The sequence below is a fragment of the Lycium barbarum genome, chromosome 5 (assembly GCF_019175385.1).
Source record: "Lycium barbarum isolate Lr01 chromosome 5, ASM1917538v2, whole genome shotgun sequence".
Lineage (NCBI taxonomy): Eukaryota > Viridiplantae > Streptophyta > Magnoliopsida > Solanales > Solanaceae > Lycium > Lycium barbarum.
In genome coordinates, this window is record NC_083341.1 from 476,342 (window position 1) to 498,975 (window position 22,634).

Below are 22,634 nucleotides of genomic sequence, written 5' to 3' on the forward strand. Positions count from 1 at the left end.
TATCAAACTAAATTAATAGCGTAAGAAATATTTGCACCTATACTAATGGCGTAACAACACATCAAACATTCAAACTACATTAATAGCGTAAAAAAAGGTACACCACAAGATATTCAAGTCCATTTGTGAGAAGCTGTTTTGATTTCTTTAGAGACTTCTCTCAAAATATTTCCAGAAAAATATTCGAGCACCTTTTGAATGTACCCTAACAGTTGTCTATACGGAAACAGTCAATTAGATTTCTTGATTATTGGTTCGTGTATCTTACACTTGAATAGACAGAATGATAAAGAAATTATAGGTTATTCGTATAATATATTTTCAAACGTCAAATAACTCTTATGACTTTCATTTTTTGGGGCGAACTTTGTTATTCTACAATAAGGCATCACCCCCCCGCCCCTAAAAGAGAAAAAAGGGGACCTAAGAAAAGAAAAAAAGAATGTCGGAATTGAATTACTTCGTTATATTTTCGTTAGGTACTCATTAGTGACATGCCAATCAAACACAATTTTCCCACAAATAAATTGCCCCATCAAAACACATTACGGCCAAAAACAACCCTGGGGATGTTTGTTTTCCTGTTCTCCTTGTCAACTGCTTTAATTTAATTTTTAAATGAGTTCTGATCTCCATATGAGACGCAATCTGAAAGGGTGGTACACAATAAAAAATTCAAAACTTTGCATTGTCACAACACTAGCTAGAGCATAAAACGTACATGCAGTTTTAAAGATCAAATATCAAACTTCACCTACCCCTGCAGAATCCGAAACTGGAATAAAAACGACAAATATATGACATCGTCTCCTAGATACTACAAAGTACCAAACATCCACCAAGTCGAGACACAACATTTCAACTCTCCATGCCACAGCAGCCGTCACCTAGTAGCGATCGTAACGCCTGGAGAAAGAAAAGAAACAGTCAATATCGAATCCCTATTACCTGCAACGGGTGCACTCAAATTAGAACTTTTCTCAAATGCATACTAAGAAGAAGACAATAGTGAGTGCATCACAAAAAACATACCCAGTATATTCCCACAGGTGGGGTCTAGGGAGGGCTGGGTGTACGCAGAACTTACCTCTACCATTGTGGGGTAGTGACTAGTGAATGCACCAAATACCTATATTTGCTAATCAAGGTGATAACTCTATTGACACTACAGTTGTTCACGTATACAATCAATTTGACATTGCAAGTGCCTCCAGTCAAAGGAAGTGGACTCAAAACTCATACGGTTCTATAACATAGGCTAGAGCATATTTGCTGAATCCGAAAGATCCAAATAACATACCCGTGGCATAAAGTACTCCATGTATTCCAAGGCTTTCCACTACAGATTCATTGCTATGCCATGGTAATTAGCTATTTTGTGATTTGCCCAAATGTTGAAGTGATGGATAATTGAAAGTCAGTGCTGCACAAGTTAGGTGCTTCACATTGCTTAAGCAAACAATGTACACTCGCTACCTCTATCTTAAAGACCGTTTCTTCACAAAATAAACACATATATAATGCAATATGCTTAGCCCAAAAAAAAAAAAGAAGAAAAAAAAAGAAAGAAAGAAAGAACCTGTGGCGATCATAATCCCTTGACTGTTCTCTCGACCGTTCTCTTGACCGTGACCGTGATCTCCTGTGACTTCTCGAATCATAGTTCCGAGAGCGGTCTCTGTTTCTGTCACGCTCGCGATCGTAGCTGCGATCTTTACTCCTGCGATCATGATCTCTCCCTGCTTCACGGTTATCACCTCTATCCCTGCTTGATTCTCTATCAAGCCGTTCCCTGCTTTTCCTTTCTTTAGATCTGCATAATAATATTGAACACTTGAAATTATAGTAAAAGCAAAAGTAGATACAGTAAAGAATGCTGAATAAGCATTTCACAATACGAGATCCAACCTCCTATCTTCTTCTATGGCCTTCCGTTTCTTGTTTCTTTCTTCCTGGAAATTCATCATTAAGACAGCACAATTGAAGCATGTCACGAACTCCCACAGTTGCACCAATGAGATTACAATGAACACATTTTCAAAGAACAAACTTGCGAAGTACAGAATGATAAGCCCTATTTTCTTCCCCCCTTTAATCGACAAGTCAATTTCAAGTGGAAGAAAAACTTAAATCAAACATCGACCTAACCCAAGTCTTACCCAGTAGCATCCTCATCAGTACAAATTTTATAAATGAATCGGGAACACACACATTAGTTCTTATGCTTCAGCAATGAAAAACAAAAAGATACCAATTCTTCAAACAGGAAAGAAAACAAACTTAATTCCCTAGCAAATAATTGTGAAGCATATTCACATGCTTTATATAGGAGAACATTAGAATAGCAAAAATTGAATAGCTAACAGATATTAGCAGCTATAAATTATCGGCACAAAACAAAGTTTCATCCTTATAACACAGGGCTGGACAATATAGGAGTTTCACTGTATTCTGTTCATAAAGGAAGATACAGAAAATGGGAAGACCTAAAATTACAGATAATATTTTCATGCATGCATTAAATAATTGATTCTACTCACCTTTGTGATGAGGATCTCCTTCATAAAACTACCAACTCTTTCCAGCTCTTAAAGAAAATCAAGCGGAAGTCTCTTATTCAACCATTCTACCCGGTCTTAAATTCTACACTAAAACGGTTCCATCAAATATATTTGTAACTCTATGCACACCATTCATATGTCATTATGAACCTCAAATTAAATCTGAGGTGATATGAGGAAACTTATTTCCATATGAACCCTGACAAGATCAGTAAAAGACAAGATACACTCTTCTCTGAGAATAGAAAAACTCCAAATAGCAATAGGGCATACATTTAGTGATTTAGAAAGTGTCTACATAAGAAACTGAAACATTAACCCAGGAAAGAAATAAAAAAAAATTCAAATTACCAATTTAGGCACTAAAAATAAAATGAGTTCAAAATTCTAAGCAGACGAACAGCTCTGCAGAAGCCAGTAAATCAGGGATCATCTTATGCAACCAGATAAATGATGAAACAAGCACATATATCGATAAATATCACATAGCAAAGTGCCTGTCATACTTCCAATAACAGAACCTGCGCTGCAACATTATAAGGAATCTGCAAGTAGATATCTTATCTTTACCTGAAGTTCAGCTAATTTCTCACGGATTTGCATATATCCCAAATGAAGCTTTCCTCCAAAATGATCAGCTAAGCGACGATCACTGGAAGGAAAAGAAAAGTAAGAATAACCAGATTTTATAAGTACTCTATCCAATAGCTCTAAGAAACAAAATTGTGTAGATAATAGCAAATGAAGTTGCCCCCATAACTTTCTGGCTAAACATAACATGATTGAAAAATTAACACAGAAAAGACGCACATTATTTAGCGGCAAAAGTTTATCCTCGAAAAACTGGGCCCAAAAAGCCTGCTGGTGACAAGGAGTACAATGGCCATGTCAAAAACTGAAGCTCACAATACTTCAAAGTAGCTTTTTGTTTTCCCTAAAACAGCTACTTGGCAAATATTCCAAAAGATGAAACGGAAAGGGAACATTTACCTGTCATAAACACTTAAGAAAGCTCCACAAATATCGCAGACGCGGAGCTTCTGATCAGTCTGCAAAAGTTATAATTTACATGTCAGGGATAGTAAATTCATATCAAGACCACATCCTGAGATTCATCAGAGCAGGAATATATGTAAGAACAGCCACAGACAGCACCCTTTGCAAATTCTGTCTGCTCATTCATATACATGTGCCCTATTGAGGCAGTAATTTGGGTACTTCAAAGTGCAGCTAAAACACACTCCAGTTCTTTATTTAACTTAGGTTCTTAAGATATTCTTGAGAGTTCGTCTGTTTTAACAAAATGCTAGCAAGCCGTTTCATTAGCATCAGGAAGTATGAAGATAGAAGAGAGTGTTTTAACAAAATGCTAGCAAGCTGTTTCATTAGCTATGAAGATAGAAGAGAGCTTCTTCTTCTTCTTCTTCTTCTTCTTCTTCAATGCTAGCAAGCCGTTTCATTAGCATCAGGAAGTATGAAGATAGAAGAGAGCTTCTTATTGACTTGTTAACAGCTAGAAAAGGCTCCTTATGCAGGCTTAGGCTACGAACAATATGGTAGGTAATCATTCTCCAGGCTTTGGAAAATAAATTGTTGCCATCAAAACCTCAGTATAGTATTACACAATCGAAAAAAGAGGGGTTAGAATTCTTTCTTCCAGAGGTCGCTACTAAATTGGCAAAAGAATGACAGAAAACCAAGATTTATAGAAGGGTGTTGGTAACTATAAAGAAGATGGTGTCAAGTGTCAGGCAACATACAGGAAGAACCTATTACCCACTACCCAACCATGCGTTCAAAAAATAATCACATTTTGGCCCTTTTTTGTTTCAAGGGATCATCTGAATAAATTTTAAAATAAGATTATCACTCACTTAGATTAAAATAAGGAGAAATGACAAACAACAAATAATGGTTATCAGAGCTAGAAAAATGACTTACAATCCGCACATCAACTGCAGTGTACTTTGAAGAATCCTGAGCAGGTTCTTGCCTCACAGGCAGCTGAATGAAGTAGATAGGCATATCAAGTAGAGAAGTGTTAAATGCAGTCGAACTGGAAGGGGAAGTGTTTTAAGCCCAAAAACAACAACAATAGAGAAAGATAACATGGGCAAATTGAACACTAAAAAGGTATGATCAAGAACAATTGAAGTACAGACAGAACTGTTTGGCAACCTTCTTAAGAGCTTCCGCCTCTTCCAATGCTTTCTGAGCTTCATCAACCATCCCTTGTTCACCTAGATACCAGAGTAGATGGAAAATTGTAAGATAAGAAAGAAAAATTTGAGCAAAACCAAACCATGCTATACAGCCCGCCTTTTTTTAATAAATTAGGTAACTTCAAAAAAATTAAGTGCACCAAGATGGTACGAAAAAACTGTAAAAGGTGCATAATTCAGCATTGAGCTCCCAAAAATTTGGGTATATTTTCTTTGCCTAGATAGAGCAGATATATAAAGTAATCCTGGTGTAATACATTTTGAGGCTCAAAACACAAAAATGCTTTCCGTCTTTGCTTAAATCAGTTCTATGACAACTTCTATTAATGCAGTCCTTTACTAATCAGAGAATATGTGCAGATGATTTTCTCTTTGCCTCCCATTACATGCATTTTCATCAGAAAATTGAGCTCAGAGTAACAAATCATACATAGAGATTTGACAATGATCCCTCAATAAGGAAGCCAAATAAATTGGAATGGACATAGATTTATTTCAAACTTTTGCAGCAGAATATGGTTTCTCTGATATCAAGGTACAATTGTCCAGCAATGATGTTAGAACAAATCTTTTCATATTTGCAGGTAAAAGCACAAGCATCATCTCCCACTTCAGTCATATAATCACCCTGCCATTTCCCATGTATTTACCCATGACAATCTCAAGGTTGTATTAAAACCCAAGCTTAACTCATTATTTTTTCCTGCTGTTAGTTTCCTTTTCGACTGCGCATAAGTACGTGCATGGACATAAACCAAAATAATGAGAATACTATATCCAGAAAGAGTCAACATAATAGATTAATAGAGCATATCAAAAGTGAATTATAATTCTTGCAGAAGAAAAAGTGGAAGAGTTGTAAAGCAACGCCAATTTAGAGCTATATAGAAATTTAGATTTCAACATACCCAGATCTTCTGCTTTCTTCAGTTTCTCATTTATCATTTCCTGTATACGAGGATCTGGAGTAGATGCAGGCAAGGGTGCTAACTGTGGAGCATTCTGAAGTGGCTGCGGCAAAGATGCTCGATCTTTGTTGAATGCATCCAAAAGGAGCATCGACTGCCATTGGATAAAAGAAGACAGCTATGAGTTCTGACCAGAAACACTACAACCATGTGAACGATTAAGTACAGCAATGTCATTAATTTTCGCCTATGTTGACTAATTGGCAAAGTCATTCAATGTCTCTAAATTCCCCTGATACCTGTTTGTCGGCTCTCTTAGTTCGGAGCTCTTCAACCTCTTCCAAAGCTCGAATTTTCATATCTGTCTTGCCTTCAAGATCTGCAAAGAAGTTAGATTGTTCAAGAACTTGGCCAAATCAAAAAGAAGCTTTCAGCTTTTTTCATCAGATAGAAAATTCCATGAAATAGTAGCACTTCACACATTTTGTTCCTCCAAAACCTCAGTTTGATCAAATTTACCATGACTCATATGTTGAGTTCGTATCACACCAACCTAACAATGAAACTAAAACCCATTACAGCTTTAAAATCCAGACGAAGTGACTATGAATCTTATCACCAGCAATCATCAAGTCTAATTTACCCCTTAAACTCTGTATGCTAAAGCAGTATATAGATTAGCAAGCCAACTCATCATTTTTGTGTAAATGCAAAAAAAAGTAAAATATGAGCAACCTTATAATGCCAAATAACAAATCAAAACTACATAGTCATGCTTGCGCGACTTGTTGAAGGTACTTTCACCCAGCATTCAGGTATAATCAGCAAAATCTAAAAGTAACTTACCGTGTACATCAGCTTCTTTCAACTTCTCTTTAATTTGCTTTGACAACTCATCAATCTCGGGCGTCTACAATTTAGGGAGTTGAAAACAATTGTAACAAGGATAGCATACAAAGGAAGGGCAAAGAGGAAGTGCCAGTGACCAGCAAAAGAAAATAATGAGCTTGGAGACCAACACTTAACAATTACCAGGGTAACTTCAGATACTGATATGGCAATAGCAGCTTTGGCATCCTCCTCATCAAGCCTTTTAAGGGCTCTAGTTATTTTCCTGTCACACTCAACAATCAGCCTATCTATTAAATCCTCCAAGTCCCGGTCATAGTTATCCTGACCTTTTGCTTTTGCTTCTTCATATCTTAGACAAGTTAAGGTAGGACAAGAGGTACTGGAGTTTTACTGATTGAAGAAGCAATATTGATCAAAGAATACAACATCTCTTGTGCATTTATTTATTTATTTTGATAAGGATGTCTTTATCCATTTCTCTCTCTTTTTTTGTGGTTTAGATAGGATTGCAGGGGTTTGTGACAGGGAAGGAAGGCAATGATCTTCAGATGAAATCCTTGTTAAAAACTACCATCATACACTTGACAGACATCAAGTTGATCATCACTTCCAGCTACTAGGTAGCCTGTCAGTCCCAATTAACTTTTTTATGACCGAGAAATCCGTCCGAGTCCCCGGTAATATTGTAAGCTGTAACAGCTTCTATCATCATAAGACCTTTTTTTTTTTGACAATATCATCATTAGACCTTTAAAAAGGATAGTTATCCATTGAACTGTAAAAGGATCATCAGCAGGCTCTGACAACAACCATCCTATCCGGCATATTATCAAGACGAGAAAAACTGCTACTTTTACTTAATATCCCAGAGCCTTGCCGTGCTACTAATTCTCCAAGTTATTATGGGCACAAAACATGAGTACCGAACACTGAAAATCAAAATATACACATCAAAGAAGGATACTCTTTTCTTAGCTGCAACGAATGCACCTTAGGGCATGGCCCCATATCCATTTTCTGCACAAGAAGAAAGAAATTAAAACAAAAAATCAGTGCACAAAATATATAACCAAACAAGGAAAATGAAGAGGAAGGCGATTTGGGACAAAACTGAACCACTCCGCCCCCCCAAAAAAAAGGATTTCCAATAGTGTATCCTTTAAATTCAACAATATGGATAGCATGTAGTTTGACTCTCTAATGCTGATCGGTTTCGCCTTATCAAAAAGTATCGACTAATTTCACTTGACAAAGATTGTTGCCATTAATACAGCTTGATATTAGATGAGAAATATTATCATTTTTTATCCTACAAGTATTGAGCGATACTGATTATTAACTTGTATTTTCACTGGCTCGCATCTTCATACTTGTAAGTATTTTCCCAAGTAGGAATCAAGAACAGGATTAGCTTATGAGAGTATGGGTGATGACGAGAAAGAAAGTCTAAGAGGTACTTTTCCAATCTCACGAATTTATGGAGCTCCAATTAGGCAAAACATCACATTGACAGAGTCAGGTGCCCTGCACTGATGCGAACACTGAATGACAACTTTCTCAATGAAGTCATCTACCACAGGCTCTTAAAGGGGTCACAGAGTTCAGACATCTTCCCATATGGAACCCAAGAGCAGTGTTATCAAAAGCGAAAAGCGCAAAAAAGCTCCAAGGTCAGCGGGGGCTTTAAGCGCAAAGCACAAATAATGTGTGGGCTTTAATGAAAAAAGGCGCAATGGTGCAAAAATAAAAAACATATATATGTTTAGCCCAAGACTAGTAATAATAAACATGAATAACAAATATATGGACAAACAAATTGTAAAAACATAACAATAAAGTGAAATATCAATTATCTAGTGTCATCTCTTCAAGAGAGGCTCATTGGCAAAGAAAAGTATGTCTTAGAGCACTGAAGCGCACATAAAGCGAGGCGAAGCACTCAACATGTTTTGAGCCTCGCTTCAGGGCTTAAAGCGCGCCTTTGACAACACTGCCCAAGAGCTCCAAGGAAGGGTTACTCTTCACGTGGTTGACTGCTAAAAGGTCAATTCTAACGGGGAAAAGGAAGAAGAAATAAACACAGCAGTCGGTACCGAATGGGCAAACTATAGGGATTGAATCACCTGGGCTTCCTGCCAATTTTATTTCAAAATATATCCAAAATCTAAGGTCCTTAAACAGCAGAGAGCTCCCAATGCCCATGTTTGAATAAAGTTTTTTCAACCAAAGCGTCTTAGAGCCTGTTTGGATTGGCTTATTTTAGGTGCTTTTAAGCCAAAATAGCTTTTAAGCACTTATGTAGTGTTTGGGTAAAACTAAAAAAGTGCTTTTAAGCACTTATTTTTAAGTCAAATTGACAAAAGTAAGCCAAAAGCCATAAGCTAGAATTTCTAACTTATGACTTTGGCTTATAAGTCAAAAGCCATAAGCCCATCCAAATGGGCTCTTATTATGATTTCCCCCACTTTGTGAGATTGCACTGGGTATGTTATTGCTGCTGTCGTCGTCTTATTATGATTTCATTTCAGCGATTATAAAACAAAACAGCTGTTTCAATTCCAAAGCACCAAAAATGCATAGTCTACTCATGCAAACATAGATCAAGGAGTAAACTAGACTAGTTCTCCTTTGGTGTCCTCTAAGTCAAACCATTTCTAGGCACACAAGCAGCTGCACAAATGCAAGGGGAAAGCTGCACATAGTATGCATTCACTCTACCACTACCCTGCAGTAGTCCTATAACACTTCATTGTATAAGGTAAGATCTCTATCGAGCAACAATGTTTCAATCTATTGCTTCAAACACCTTTTGACGCCAAAATGTTTTTTTTTTTTTGAACTATCAAAAATTGAAAATAAATAACCTAGGGATTCAAATACAACCACACATATGAGGACACATGTAGACTTAGAGATAGAGAGAGCGGTCCCTTGCATTATACATTCACTCTTGTCTATCCCGCAGTAGCCGGACAACACGTCATTGCACAAAATAAGATCTCTATAGAGCAACAACGTTTCAATCTATGACTTCAAATACTTCTCAATGCCGAAATGAGTATTTTTAATTGTCAAAAAACGAAAAACAAACAGCCTAGGGTTTCAAATACAAACACACACATATGAGGAAACAGGTAGACATATAGATAGAGAGAGCGGTCAATACTATACATTCACTCTCCCCTACCTTGCAGTAGTCCTATAACACTTAATTGCACAAAGTAAGATCTCTATATAGCAACAATGTTTCAATTTACAACTTCAACTATTGTTCGACACCGAAATGAATTTTTTTAATTATAATAAAAAAATAACCTAGGGATTCAAATACAAACACACACACACACATACGACGAACAAGTAGCTTATAGATAACACTTCATTGCACAAAGTAAGATCTCTATACAACAACAATGTTTCAATTTACAACTTCAACTATTGTTCGACATCGAAATGAATTTTTTTAATTATAATAAACAAATAACCTAGGAATTCAAATACAAACGAACACGTAGCTTATAGATAACACTTCATTGCGCAAAGTAAGATCTCTATAAAGCAATAATGTTTCAATTACAACTTCAACTATTTTTCGACGCCTAAATGAACTTTTTTAATTATAAAAAAAAAAAAAAAAAAACTAGTGATTAAATACAAACACACACACAAAACAACGTTTCAATATACGATTTCAACTGTTTTTCAACACCGAAATGAAATTTACTAATTATCAAACAAAAATAAATAAATAAATAACCTAGGGATTCAAATACAAAAACACACACAACAACGTTTCAATCTACGACTTCAACTATTTTTCGACGCCTAAATGAATTTTTTTAATTATCAAAAATAAATAAATAAATAACCTAGGGATTCAAATACAAAAACACACACAACAACGTTTCAATCTACGACTTTAACTATTTTTCGACGCCTAAATGAACTTTTTAATTATCATTAAAAAAAAAACGCAAATAAATAAATAACCTAGAGATTCAAATACAAATACACACACATCTAATTGCTGTGAGAGATAACGGTGTTAAAAGTAACGTACAGTGAGCTGGAAGAGTTCGTGAGGGCATAAACCGGCGAGAAATAACCGGCAAACTTCACGGTCGAAGTACTTGCGATCCACTTCCGTTACATCACCGTTACGGTTAGCTCCCATTAACACATCTAATTGCTTCCTTATGGCGTCCATTTATAGATGAACGCTTTCAAATTCGCTTCAATTTAAGCTCAGGTTTGCTTTCCTCTCTCTCTATCTATCGATGGAATGGAAGGGTTTTTTTTTCGTTCCAGTTCTCACACTGTGTTTTTTATAGGGTTTGGCAATTTGGTCCTTTTCCATTTTATTACTTTCTTATATACAGTAAGGTATCAAATATTTTTCATTTTATTTAAAATTTTGAAGTTGTTATTATTTTTTGAGGGCCACACTTTTGTAATCCAAAAAAAAAAAAAAAAAAATTGGAGCAAAACTAACCCATTAAAAAAAAAATCAAACTAGGCTTCACGCACAGATTCTCTGCGTGAAAGGGCCAAAGTGTACATTTACATTTTATCCCTTTCACGCACAGAATCTGTGCGTGAAACCCTCCCTTGCCTGAAAACCTGAACCAACCTTTATTCTTTCTATTCTCTTTCTCAAAAATTAAGGTTTTTTGCGAACTTTGACAGAAGGTTAGTCACGTTTCAAAACACCGGAATATAAATATTTTATATAGAACTTAATATTTTTTTTAGTGTACAATAATCTCATTACCTCAAGTATACATATACATTTTGATTGTCGTTTTAGGGGTTGTAAAGTGCTCCGAAGTACGTTTGAAAACTTGTTATATTTAGGTTTAAGTGCCACATTTTATAGGGTGCAGATTTTTTATGTCTTTTTTATTTTGTTATTGTATTGTGTAATCCGCACTTTTTAAATGTGCAAAAATAAATATATTATTTAAAAATAATTCATCCAATACGAGAGGTTCATAATAGTTGAAAAATATTTCATTCCATTAGCAATGAAATACATCATTAAATTACAATAGACTTAAAAAAAATCGAGTTCTAGACACTCTTCTACTTCCAGATCTGCTGCCACCACGAGAGTTTTGCCCACATGAACGCTTATCATGCCCAAATTGCTTACATGTCGAGCACTTGCGAGAGTAAGTCTTTTCGCTAACATCCATTTGATTGTGATAACGGGTTAGCTTATTTTTTCCCAATTTACGGATATGGTTCTTGTTCGCAATCATAGAAAACGGCGCGGCTAGCCAATAAGCTTGATCACCAAGGGGACGGAATATGCTTTAAGGCATTTTACGACCTTATATTCCTCCGCCACATAATCATTTACATTTCTGGCCATCCTCTCAAAGCACCTGACTGCATGAGAACATGGCATGTGGTACGTTTGCCACTTACCACAAGTGCATGATTGTGTACGCTTAGTAACGATATGTTTGTTTCCTCATTTGCCGCCACAATAACCCATTCTAACTTCATATACTCGTTGAACGACGTCATATTCGGTCATTTGGTGACCCTCTGCCTTTCTTCTATAGTGCTCCATTTTTTTGTAGGGCTTTGGCATCCATGTTCCCTCGTCGGCTAATATAGCTATGGCCTGCCTTGTCCTATCCACAAATCGCTCCACGACCTGCCTGAAAGTTAGTCTTACCATTGCGGTGACAGGTAGTCCTCGAGCAGATTTGAGGAGTCCATTGAAAGACTCTGAGCTGTTCATTGTGAGCATGCCCCATCTCCTTCCTCCATTAGCATAAAGAGTCCATTTTCAACTTCTAATTTCATCAACCAGCATATGCCTCTTCACTCACTTCCCTTAGCAGCTCCATTTTTGCAGCCCATTTTCTTTATTGATGTTGCATCGCAGCCCCCTACATCAATTTATTTACAATGCCATTTCCAAACTTTATTTGCAAATTGGCCTTTAGGTGCCTTAAGTAATATCGATGGTAAGCATGTGGAGGCTGCCACCCTTCCATTGTACGCATATTGTGCAATATGCCTTTATGACGATCCGATAGGACACATATGCCCTGACGACCCTTAATAACATAAGTTTGTAGATGAGTCAAGAACATCCCCCATGTTTTGTTGCTCTCGTTGGCGGCAATTGCGAAAGTAAGAGGGAATATTGACCTATTGGCATCCATACCTACTGCAATTAGGAGATTTTAATGTCATATCGGTCATACACATGGGTCCCATCTATCGATATCACATTCTTGCAGTGAGCAAAACCATCAATACTTGGTTTGAATGCCCAAAAGACGAAGTCGAAAATTCTGCCCTCTAAAAGCCGCCACTGTACAACAATGCCAGGATTAGCATATTGTAGAGCTGCCATACACCCCGGCAACGCCTGAAAAGAGGATTCCCAAGTTCCAAAGATCGTTTCAAAAGCACGTCGACGCCCGAGAAATCCCTTTCTCTTACTTATCATTTTACCATATTTTGAGTGGACCATGCCAATACAAGTTTTGATAGGCATCCTGCATAAGTTTAAACAAACAACATTTAGCAATGATATTTTAATTGCTATAAGATATATAATGTAAACCGTCAGATAAATTACCTTGGAGTTTCCTCAATGTGTTTAAGTAACACATGAGCAATCATGTTTATATCTAGATTACAATGATCTGCTCGACTTTTTCCCATATCACAAGTGTGCTTCGAGTGGCATTTTGTGATTTCCCACAGACCATCCGGCTTAGCAATTCCCCGAAGCAACCACCGACAGCCTTGAGTATGTCGCCTACAAATCAACCTCCATACCGATCTGTTTGAGTCATCAACCTTAAACTCCTTCGTACCCTGTACACAATACATTCTGACAGCCCGTTGCAACATCTTTTTTTATATGAACTGCATTCCCTTTGCAATGACGCATTCATCAGTCATGGGATTTTTTTGTTCAACCATGTTTTTGGTGACTTTGATAATCATCTCTTGTGAAGACAAATGCATCCTTACGACCTTGGAGACTGTCAAGATATGGAATATAGTCAGAATGCCATTGCATTGCGCTGTCAGGAATTGGGTTTTCGGCCATCGGAGGTGGTACGTGATGTTGAGTTGGTTCGGGTTGGTTTTGGGGACTACAATGTGTATCTTCATCCCCTTCACTATGTTCATCGTCGGTTACCTCTGCATTATTAGCTGGTTCATCGCCATCACTATCTGATGTATCCATATAACTTGGACAATCAGCGCCATCTAAGAAAGGCCTCCTCCTACACGATAAAAAGCATATGTTAAATTCCAAATTCACAAATATATATATTTAGCATCTAGGAGATGAACCTACACATACTGATTATGAGCATGGTGTGGAGAATGATCAACTCCACCAAACTGAGAGGACTGCCTTTCATCCACAGTTGGTACCACTGGCGAATTTTGGTAATAATCAGCTGCACCGAACTGGGAATTATTATAATAATCAGCTCTACTGAACTGAGAATTATTGTAATAATCCGCTCCACTGGACTGAGAGTTCTGATAATAATGACTTGCTCCACTAAATTGAGATGATTGCCCAATATTACTCGTATCAGGTCTATAACCCCTACAAAGATTTAAAAATGGTTATTTATCAATACATACAATAAACACGTGCTACTGCACAAAATAATAATATAAGAATGCATATTTACCAAGTTTGATTAAATTGTTGGGTAAGATTTTCGAGCAGCACTTGGCCACTCAAAATACCCCCGTAAGAACTAAAATCTCCATACGTGTTAGCTTGACTGGGCTGTTGTTGCGGGACCTCTCTGGGTATCTTTTCAACATACATCTCCAGAACATTAAGGGCAACTAAATGTTTTAATTCTTCTGGCGCATTCAAATAATCCCTTAAAGAATCATCATCATTGATATAATGCCTACCATAAAGCACTATACTATTGGAAACTGATTGTGGATATCTGCCTGTTATAGAGATTTCATACTCATCTGGACTAATCTTCATTTTTTCACATATGTAAGTGACTAGTGATTCATAAGACATTTCAAGTGGAAATTTAACATGAACGTTTGGTCTTTTATTGTAACGAACTGTACTATTGTCATCAAGGATAATACCATCCCGATGTATTGAAACCTTAACTGGTGGAATATCTTGAGCCATTTTTTGTATGACTTAAGATAGGTTTTTTTGAAAGAATTTAAGAGACTTAAACTTATGAAATTGAAGAGTTTTTACCTCGTCCAACATTCTTCTTAAAGAGATTCATATTCACCCCTATTACGCAAAAGAACATTGCGTAATATGAATTTAATTCAAATAAACGGTCAAAAATTCAGCATTGTGTTGTACAATCGGTCCTTTAGGTGTCATAAAAAAGCTGAAATTGCCATGCATGGTGTGTTGTCAAATCATGTCCTATTGCGCACAAGAACATTGCGTAATATGAATTTAATTCAAATAAACGGTCAAAAATTCAGCATTGTGTTGTCCAATCGGTCTTTTAGGTGTCATAAAAAAAGCTGAAATTGACATGCATGATGTGTTGTCAAATCATGTCCTATTGCGCACAAGAACATTGCGTAATATGAATTTAATTCAAATAAACGATTAAAAATTCAGCATTGTGTTGTCCAATCGGTCCTTTAGGTGTCATAAAAAAGCTGAAATTGGCATACATGATGTGTTGTCAAATCATGTCCTATTGCGCACAAGAACATTGCATAATATGAATTTATTCAAATAAACGGTCAAAAATTCAGCATTGTGTTGTCCAATTGGTCCTTTAGGTGTCATAAAAAAACTGAAATTGGCATGCATGATGTGTTGTCAAATCATGTCCTATTGCGCACAAGAACATTGCGTAATATGAATTTAATTCAAATAAACGGTCAAAAATTCAACATTGTGTTGTCCAATCGGCCCTTTAGGTGTCATAAAAAAGATGAAGTTGGCATGCATGATGTGTTGTCAAATCATGTCCTATTGCGCACAAGAACATTGCGTAATATGAATTTAATTCAAATAAACGGTCAAAAATTCAGCATTGTGTTGTCCAATCGGCCCTTTAGGTGTCATAAAAAAGCTGAAATTGGCATGCATGATGTGTTGTCAAATCATGTCCTATTGCGCACAATAACATTGCGTAATATGAATTTCATTCAAATAAACAGTCAAAAAATGCAGTATTATATATAACATGATTGACAAATAACTAGTATTCACTTTAAAACGAGTTATCATGACATTCTACAACCAATTTGGAAATCTTGATTCTATTACATGTTTTACCCCAGCAAAAATATTTGAAGCAATAGGTAGGATATGGGAAATAGATGATGATGATTTTCATTACTCAAATAACCCTAACAAAAGATTCAATCAAGAATACAATAAAACAACGAGAGAGGAGTGAAATTGGCGTGTTAGGGAGGCTGGAGCATTAGAGCAAAAGTTAGCTTCAATACGGCTTAAACGCCCAAAAAACGTGCTATGTCAATGCCTCGCGGAACTCTACAAGAGTTTAATTTTGCTCTTAATCGTTTTCGCGAAGAGAACAATCGGATGCAAATACGTTACCATAGGGTAGAATATGGTATACACGGTAGCACAAGATTTAGATCCAAGTGGGATTCGAACTGTGAAATGTCCGATGAAGATTAATATTTTTCTTATAATAAGGTAAGTAGGTAGGGTCATAAATACCCCCCCCCCCCAGGGTACTTGGGGGTTTGCAACTATATAAGTATCCCTTTCTTTTGTTATTAGACTACACCATATTCAATGTCGAGTAGTAGAAACTCAGCTTGGTCTTTACTCCTTCCAAAAGAACCAAATAGCAGTGATGATGAGAGTTCAAATCATAGCAGTTTTTTGAGTAATACTAGTGATTTCAAACTAGAAGAGCTAAATCTGCACCTTTTTGTAGAGCGAAATGATGATTTCTGCAGTGTGAAGTATTCAGATCCGCGGGAATATTATTGCGGTTTACGCCGATAATGGTCACATCGGATTGCCGAATCAGAACGTCTTGTTCGTGACTCGAAAAATCTCAACGCTCCAATCCCAACAAGGTACTCACTAACTATGCCTCGAGTAGGTCCAGCAACTTGCGAGATGACCGTACAAAGGATTAGAGAAGAAAACAACAGAATGCTGCAAGACGTTATAGATTTTACATGCTAAAGTTGGCTGAAGAATAAGCATCATCAACCGGTAGAGAACTAACATCTCCTGAAAAAAGATGTGTGTTAAGAGACCGCTAATGTCGTTCTGAGGATGATATCGAGGACTTCTATTCTGATGACGATTAGGGTCTATTTAGGCTCACTGTCTTAGATTATGGGTCATTTAAGTTTCGGACTAAGGCTGTTAATTTGTATTTTTATTTTATGATGAAGTCAACAATTTGAATTAGTTTGGTATGTGTTTTAATTTGCTTTTATTGTTAAGGTCTATTATTAATTGACAATTTAACAAAGAAACACAACTAAATTAGTACATAAAGGGTGCGGATTACATTTGTTACACCTCAGAAAATTTTCCGTTGGTACGTAAGTGAACGAACTAGTAGGGAATGGCATTTGATGACCCTAGTTGAGATTTTAAAGATGTTAGAGATGAGGGAAGAGGATTGCCAAGAGAAGGAAAAAGTATTTGATAAGTATCGGAAAGGAATTACGAGCAACGAGTTAGCAAGGACTTAATGATGTTTGGGAAAGGGTTATAATGTCCCTTAGATCGATAACGAAGTGTTGAACAAGTGTTAAGAAGGTTCCATAAGGATCGGAGACCAAACGAAGTGACGAGAATAAGTTCAGTGGACTGATGGGTTATACGGACCGTATAATGTTTTACGGACCGTATAATGGACCGTAAAACCATCACAGAAGAGGTCGCTCGCTGGTGAATTTTTACGATCAGTTATACGGAGCAAATTGAGAAATCTAGATAATGTAGATGAATAATGGCTATCGTATGATATTGTGAATGTATTGTTGGCATTTGGGAGTTGAATTACGATATGGACAAATGTTGTATAAATAGAGGAGATGCTGTCCGATTTTCTCTAGCCTTAGCCATGTGTGCTAGTTATCGATTCTAATGATGGTATGACCTTAATGAAGGTAGAAACGTGAGCATCGAAGGAGTACGTGCAAGTGTAGAGTAGTTCAACGAAAAGGTATGTAAGGCTAACCCTTCTTTCATAAGGCATGGTTCTTTGGCCAAATTTCTAAATCCTCTATACGAGTATGTTGTCTTCAAATGATTGATCTTCCGAGCTCGTAAGCTTACGATCCTTGATACGTACTACGATTGCACTACGCTCCTCGCACGACGAGTAAGCCTATGATATAGACGTAGCGATAATGATGATGATAGTAATAATGATGCTAGAAATGACGATGATACTAATAATGATGCTAAAGGTGCCTATGGGCTATTATACTATGTGTGCCTATGAAGGGCTATAATGAAACCCCGAGCTTATAGTGCCGGGTATAATGTATGTATATATATATGTATGTATATGATTACGTAACGCGCGCATACATCTGCAGATAGTACGGATAACCCTGAAGCCTTGGTAGGGCCAGGTAGATATAACCTTGAGCCTTGGTTGGCCAAGTATGTATGAAACACCGAACCTTCGTGGTCGGGTGTGCTATGTATATATGTGTGTATGCTATGTATATGACATCATTAAGAGTACGAATATGTTATGTATATGAGATGTAATTGATTATGAGAGTAATTAAGTATGGATATAGATGTATGTACGCGGATACGCAATAGAAACGGAATGCCCCTATGAAAAGCAAGTAAGTGCCATGATGATGATATTATTGTCTCCCCTCCTATGTCACTTCATATATTGTGTAATATGCTTCTATATTGATGCTGATCATGCTTTACATAATCAGTACATTCTTCGTACTGACGTCCTTTTATTTGTGGACGCTGCGTCATACCCGCAGGTGCACAGGGAGACAGGCTTGATCCATAGCTGCTTGTTCAGAGATCACATAGCAGAGCTCCATTTCTTTCGGAGCCATAACTTTTGGGTACTTATTCTTTTGTGTATATAATTGTGGGCATAGCGGGGTCCTGTCCCGCTCATGTGTTATGTCATACTCTTCTTAGAGGCTCGTAGTCACGTGTATGTGGTTAGATATGTCTGGCCTTGTCGGCCTATATTTTGTATATCATTTTGTTGGCCTCGTCGGCCCATGTACATTGTTGTGGCATAGATGCCTATGGTGATTAAAGATGTTGTCGTTGTTGACACCCAATTTTGTCCCGTCTCTCCTTCAAAATACATGTTTACGCTTCTAATATTTTTGGAAAATTAAAAATATATATTTGTATTTTTTACTATAATTATTAGCCTCTTATCAATACCGGCGTTTCGTTATTCTATTACAGTTACTAGCTATCATCATCATCATTTATCATTTATTATTATTAGTATTATTATTATTATTACTATTATTATTATTACTATTATTATTATTATTATTATTATTATTATTATTATTATTACTATTATTATTATTATTATTATTATTATTATTATTATTATTATTATTATTATTATTATTATAATTCACAATTTTTATCATTTTGTCATTTTACCAGCTTACGCACACGCATCGCATTTATCTTTGCATAATTAAATAATAGTGTTTATTTACTGTGGATTTTTGAAATATTATTGCACGGCTATTACAACGCCATTTTTTATCTGAGCACTAACAATTGCATATTTTATATTAACACAAGTTATTTAAACAGGTCTTTTATTTAAACGTAGTAGCCCAACCCATACTATTTTCGGACCAATTCATAAATCAGTCCACATTTTAATTTACCTAGCCACATTTTAAATACCCCAGCCCATATATTTTCAGCCAACCCAGTCCATTAAATCATTCCCCGACCCAGAGGCCCATACCCGCTTTATTCACCCGGCCCAATCCATTTATTTTTGACCTAATCCTCTTTTCCTTTCATTTTCTTCACCCGCTCCTCCCCCTTCCCCGTTCCTCCTTCTCTCCTCCATCTCCCTCACCTGCCATCTCCACCACGCCCTGTCCCCCACGCCACTGCCACCCCCACACCTTCCTGTTCCCCACTTCGACCTTGTCCCCCCGCTCCTCTCTCTCCTTCTTTCGAACGGAAACCCGAATCCACCCTCTAAATAGCGGTGGGTTGGGATCTGTTAAAGAGGGATTTTTGGATGGGGAAAACCCCCAAGAACTAAGTTCTCAGTCACACAAAAACTCCTTGAGAATTTGAGTCTTTTAGCCTGAAAAACTCCATAGAAACTGAAAGCCTTCGTTTTGTCGCTAAAAAATCCCCTAAGCAAAATTTTAATTTTTATCAATCTCTTTTATTTCTGGGAATTGAATTTTGAAGTGTTTGAGTGTAGATCGAAGATTCACACCCACTTCGCTGCACTCGAAGAAGGTAATTCTCTATTTTTTAATTTATTTTTCGCACTCGCTGTTGCCCTGTGTTATTTTGGTTGTTATTCTAAGATTAGAATATTTTAGTTTAAATAAGCTAATTTTGTTTGACATACAAGTCGGTTTGCAGGTTTTCTTTGTCGATCTGTTTGTATGATTAAGTATGATAATTTGGTTTAGTTTGCTTAAGTATGTAAGCAACTTTTATTTAGTCAATTAATTTCGGTCTGATAGCTCAGTAGGTGTTTATGTATTCATTCAAGATTGTTGTCTCAATTGGCTTATGTTCTGTTTAGCTTAACTTAGTAGCATTATGCATATTCCCATTTTAATTAGTTTAGTTTAGTTTTAGTAGTTAACATGCTTAAATAGTCATGTTTAATGTGGTTTAGTTTCCGGGCTGTTAGCTAGCAGAATCTGTCTATTCATGATTTAACTCAATTCAGATAATTTTAGTCTTATTAGCATGTTTGTGTTCATATGTAGTTCATGTGAGTACATTGAATGTTCAAGCCTTTGTATAAATGAAATATACATTCCTGTTTTCAGTTCTCTTATCCTTCCCTCTGATAAATAACGTAGCTGTGAGATTGAATATTTTGTCGGAAGTCTTAAATGAACGAAGAATTTGATAATGGCTTGAACATATTTTCATTTAGGAATAAGAAAATACCTTGGCCCTTTGGTAATCTGCATACATAAGTCTGAATCTGTCCATTAGGAATTTGTTTACTTATGTAAGTGTTAGTTTGATCATATTGTGCTGGTCTGGGTATCTTGTTTAGTCAGAATTACTAAAATGTTTATGTATCTTGTTTGATTGGTTTACCTGTTCCGTATGTGATTTGTATGTAGCTGTTTGGTATTTGGTAGTACAAAGTCGCGTGTATGTCCGATTGCTATTTAATGGAGTTATTATCCCAAAATGGTATTTAGAAAATTAAGTTTTGTTAAACCCATGATGAATTGCATACCAGTTGGTGTAAGTCTGTCTGGCTGTGCCCATGAAGGTCAAAGACATGTGACTTGAGTTATTAAACTGATCAAGGCTTTTGAATGCTCTTTTTAATGACTCTGTGACCTGTGTTGTTAATTTGCTATTGTCTTTAGTGCCTAAATATCTCAGAATACATTCTTTTAAATGGGTAAAGGTATTCAAAGTTCATTCTGCCCCTTTCAAAACTATTCTGCGCTTTGTCGAGATTAGTTAGCGAATGTTTGAAGTTCTGTTAGGCGATTGAAGTATGATGATTTCCCTGTTAATGTGTGAATTCTGGAATTTATTTCCTCCTTAAGCAAATATGGCTAAGACATTTTCATACCTTCTTTCTTTCCCTTAGGATTAAGCTTAAAAGTTAAGAACTGGTCTTATACATGTCTACTTGCACTATATCAACCTTATTCGAAATCTGCTGATTCTGTTTGCCTCACTTGTATTATACCGCGACCCCATTTTTCTTAGTATATTCTGCAGTTCCCAGATATCTGTCGTGTGCCAAATTGAATATGAATTTAGTATGTATATCAGGCGGATATTCGCTGAATGTCATATCCTTTTTTTGTGCCTTTTGTATACCTTGGAATGATGTCTTAAAATGTCAACCAGTTGAATTTTGCTGTTGTTCTAGCATTCTGTGTCATCATATATAGTATATTACCAGATGCCCTTAGTTATTCAGTAAGGGTATTGGCATCACTGTTTTTTTATTTTAAATCCCCATGACTGGGCAGTGTCCAATTTTCTCATTCTGGGAGGCTATAATATGCATGGTATCCTGATTGAACCCTTTGAAGATTTTGAGACTTGCTGAAAATAACAATTGTATGCTGAAATGATCCTCTTCTGTTATGTATAATCCTATCTTTATCCACTAATATCACTTAAGAGTATTATAGGGATCAGTTAAGTATATATCTCTATGTACTACTTGTTTAAACCGAAAATTGTGATATTGTCATATTCCATTGAATTACCTGTAGGGATTATGTGGGCTGTTGTTTGATAATGGGACAATGTAAATAACCTATCTTGCATTTTTAATGTGTCATCTGTTTGACCAGTGTTCTCCTGGAATGTATATTTCTTGAGTGTGTGTTTTCCCTTTTTGTTACCTTAATCTTTAAGCCTGATGTTTTGTTCTATATGGCCATCTTGACATATATATGTTTTATTTTGTAGTTGACATTTACTTCACTGTTCATGATAGTAGTTGTTGTAAACATTGGCTTATTGAATTGGTCATATAGTCGAGAGATTGCTAGTCTCATTCTGTGTGTTGTTTGAATTGGTTTAAGTCCTTTTTCTTTCCTCCTTATCTCTATTTCATTTTTTTATTTTTATTTTCAGATATACATAATATATACACAACCTACTGATCTATTTCGAGTTTATATTTTGTATGCTTGACCTTATTCGTTGATTGAATATTAATCCTTTTCCTTTCATTTTTTTTTCATGCATGACCGTCATATACGAGTCCGAGTGACTCGTTCTTCTTCCACATTCGGTGTTGGACTAAAAGCCCAACGAAATCCTCTCGAGTCGTTCTCCATCAGTCCATCCGCAACAGCATATAGAAATTATTATTGGGTCAAAGCCCATACAGCAGCAGCCAATCCGC

General features: G+C 36.4%; 1 protein-coding gene across 3 annotated transcripts; it reads right to left on the minus strand.

The window, feature by feature from the left end:
* Positions 1-660: 660 nt before the first annotated feature.
* LOC132639999 (U1 snRNP-associated protein usp106) lies at positions 661-10,886 on the minus strand. Of its 3 annotated transcripts, XM_060356397.1 has the most exons (13): positions 10,604-10,886; positions 7,508-7,560; positions 6,724-6,892; positions 6,538-6,601; positions 5,991-6,070; positions 5,692-5,845; positions 4,740-4,801; positions 4,503-4,565; positions 3,552-3,610; positions 3,132-3,213; positions 1,909-1,952; positions 1,580-1,813; positions 661-906 (listed from the first exon to the last, which is right to left on the minus strand). In XM_060356397.1, exons 1-13 carry the CDS (start codon positions 10,748-10,750, stop codon positions 888-890), a joined length of 1,230 nt encoding a protein of 409 aa, XP_060212380.1. In that variant the 5' UTR covers positions 10,751-10,886; the 3' UTR covers positions 661-887. The 3 variants fall into 3 exon arrangements, with proteins under 3 accessions (XP_060212380.1, XP_060212382.1, XP_060212381.1); XM_060356399.1 differs by lacking the exons at positions 661-906; positions 1,580-1,813; positions 1,909-1,952 and adding an exon at positions 3,372-3,419 and having other exon boundaries at positions 3,131-3,213; XM_060356398.1 differs by lacking the exons at positions 661-906; positions 1,580-1,813; positions 1,909-1,952 and adding an exon at positions 3,372-3,422 and having other exon boundaries at positions 3,131-3,213.
* Between the last annotated feature and the right edge of the window lie 11,748 nt (positions 10,887-22,634).

Bases quoted from the DNA above. Each gene is read 5' to 3' on its own strand.
- LOC132639999 (XM_060356397.1), bottom strand. From the start codon at position 10,750: ATGGACGCCATAAGGAAGCAATTAGATGTGTTAATGGGAGCTAACCGT. The intron at 4,802-5,691 runs GTATGTTGAAAT...TCTGGTATCTAG, and splicing joins GAAGAAAGCAGAAGATCTGG to GTGAACAAGGGATGGTTGAT. The intron at 1,814-1,908 runs GTTGGATCTCGT...ATTATTATGCAG, and splicing joins GCCATAGAAGAAGATAGGAG to ATCTAAAGAAAGGAAAAGCA.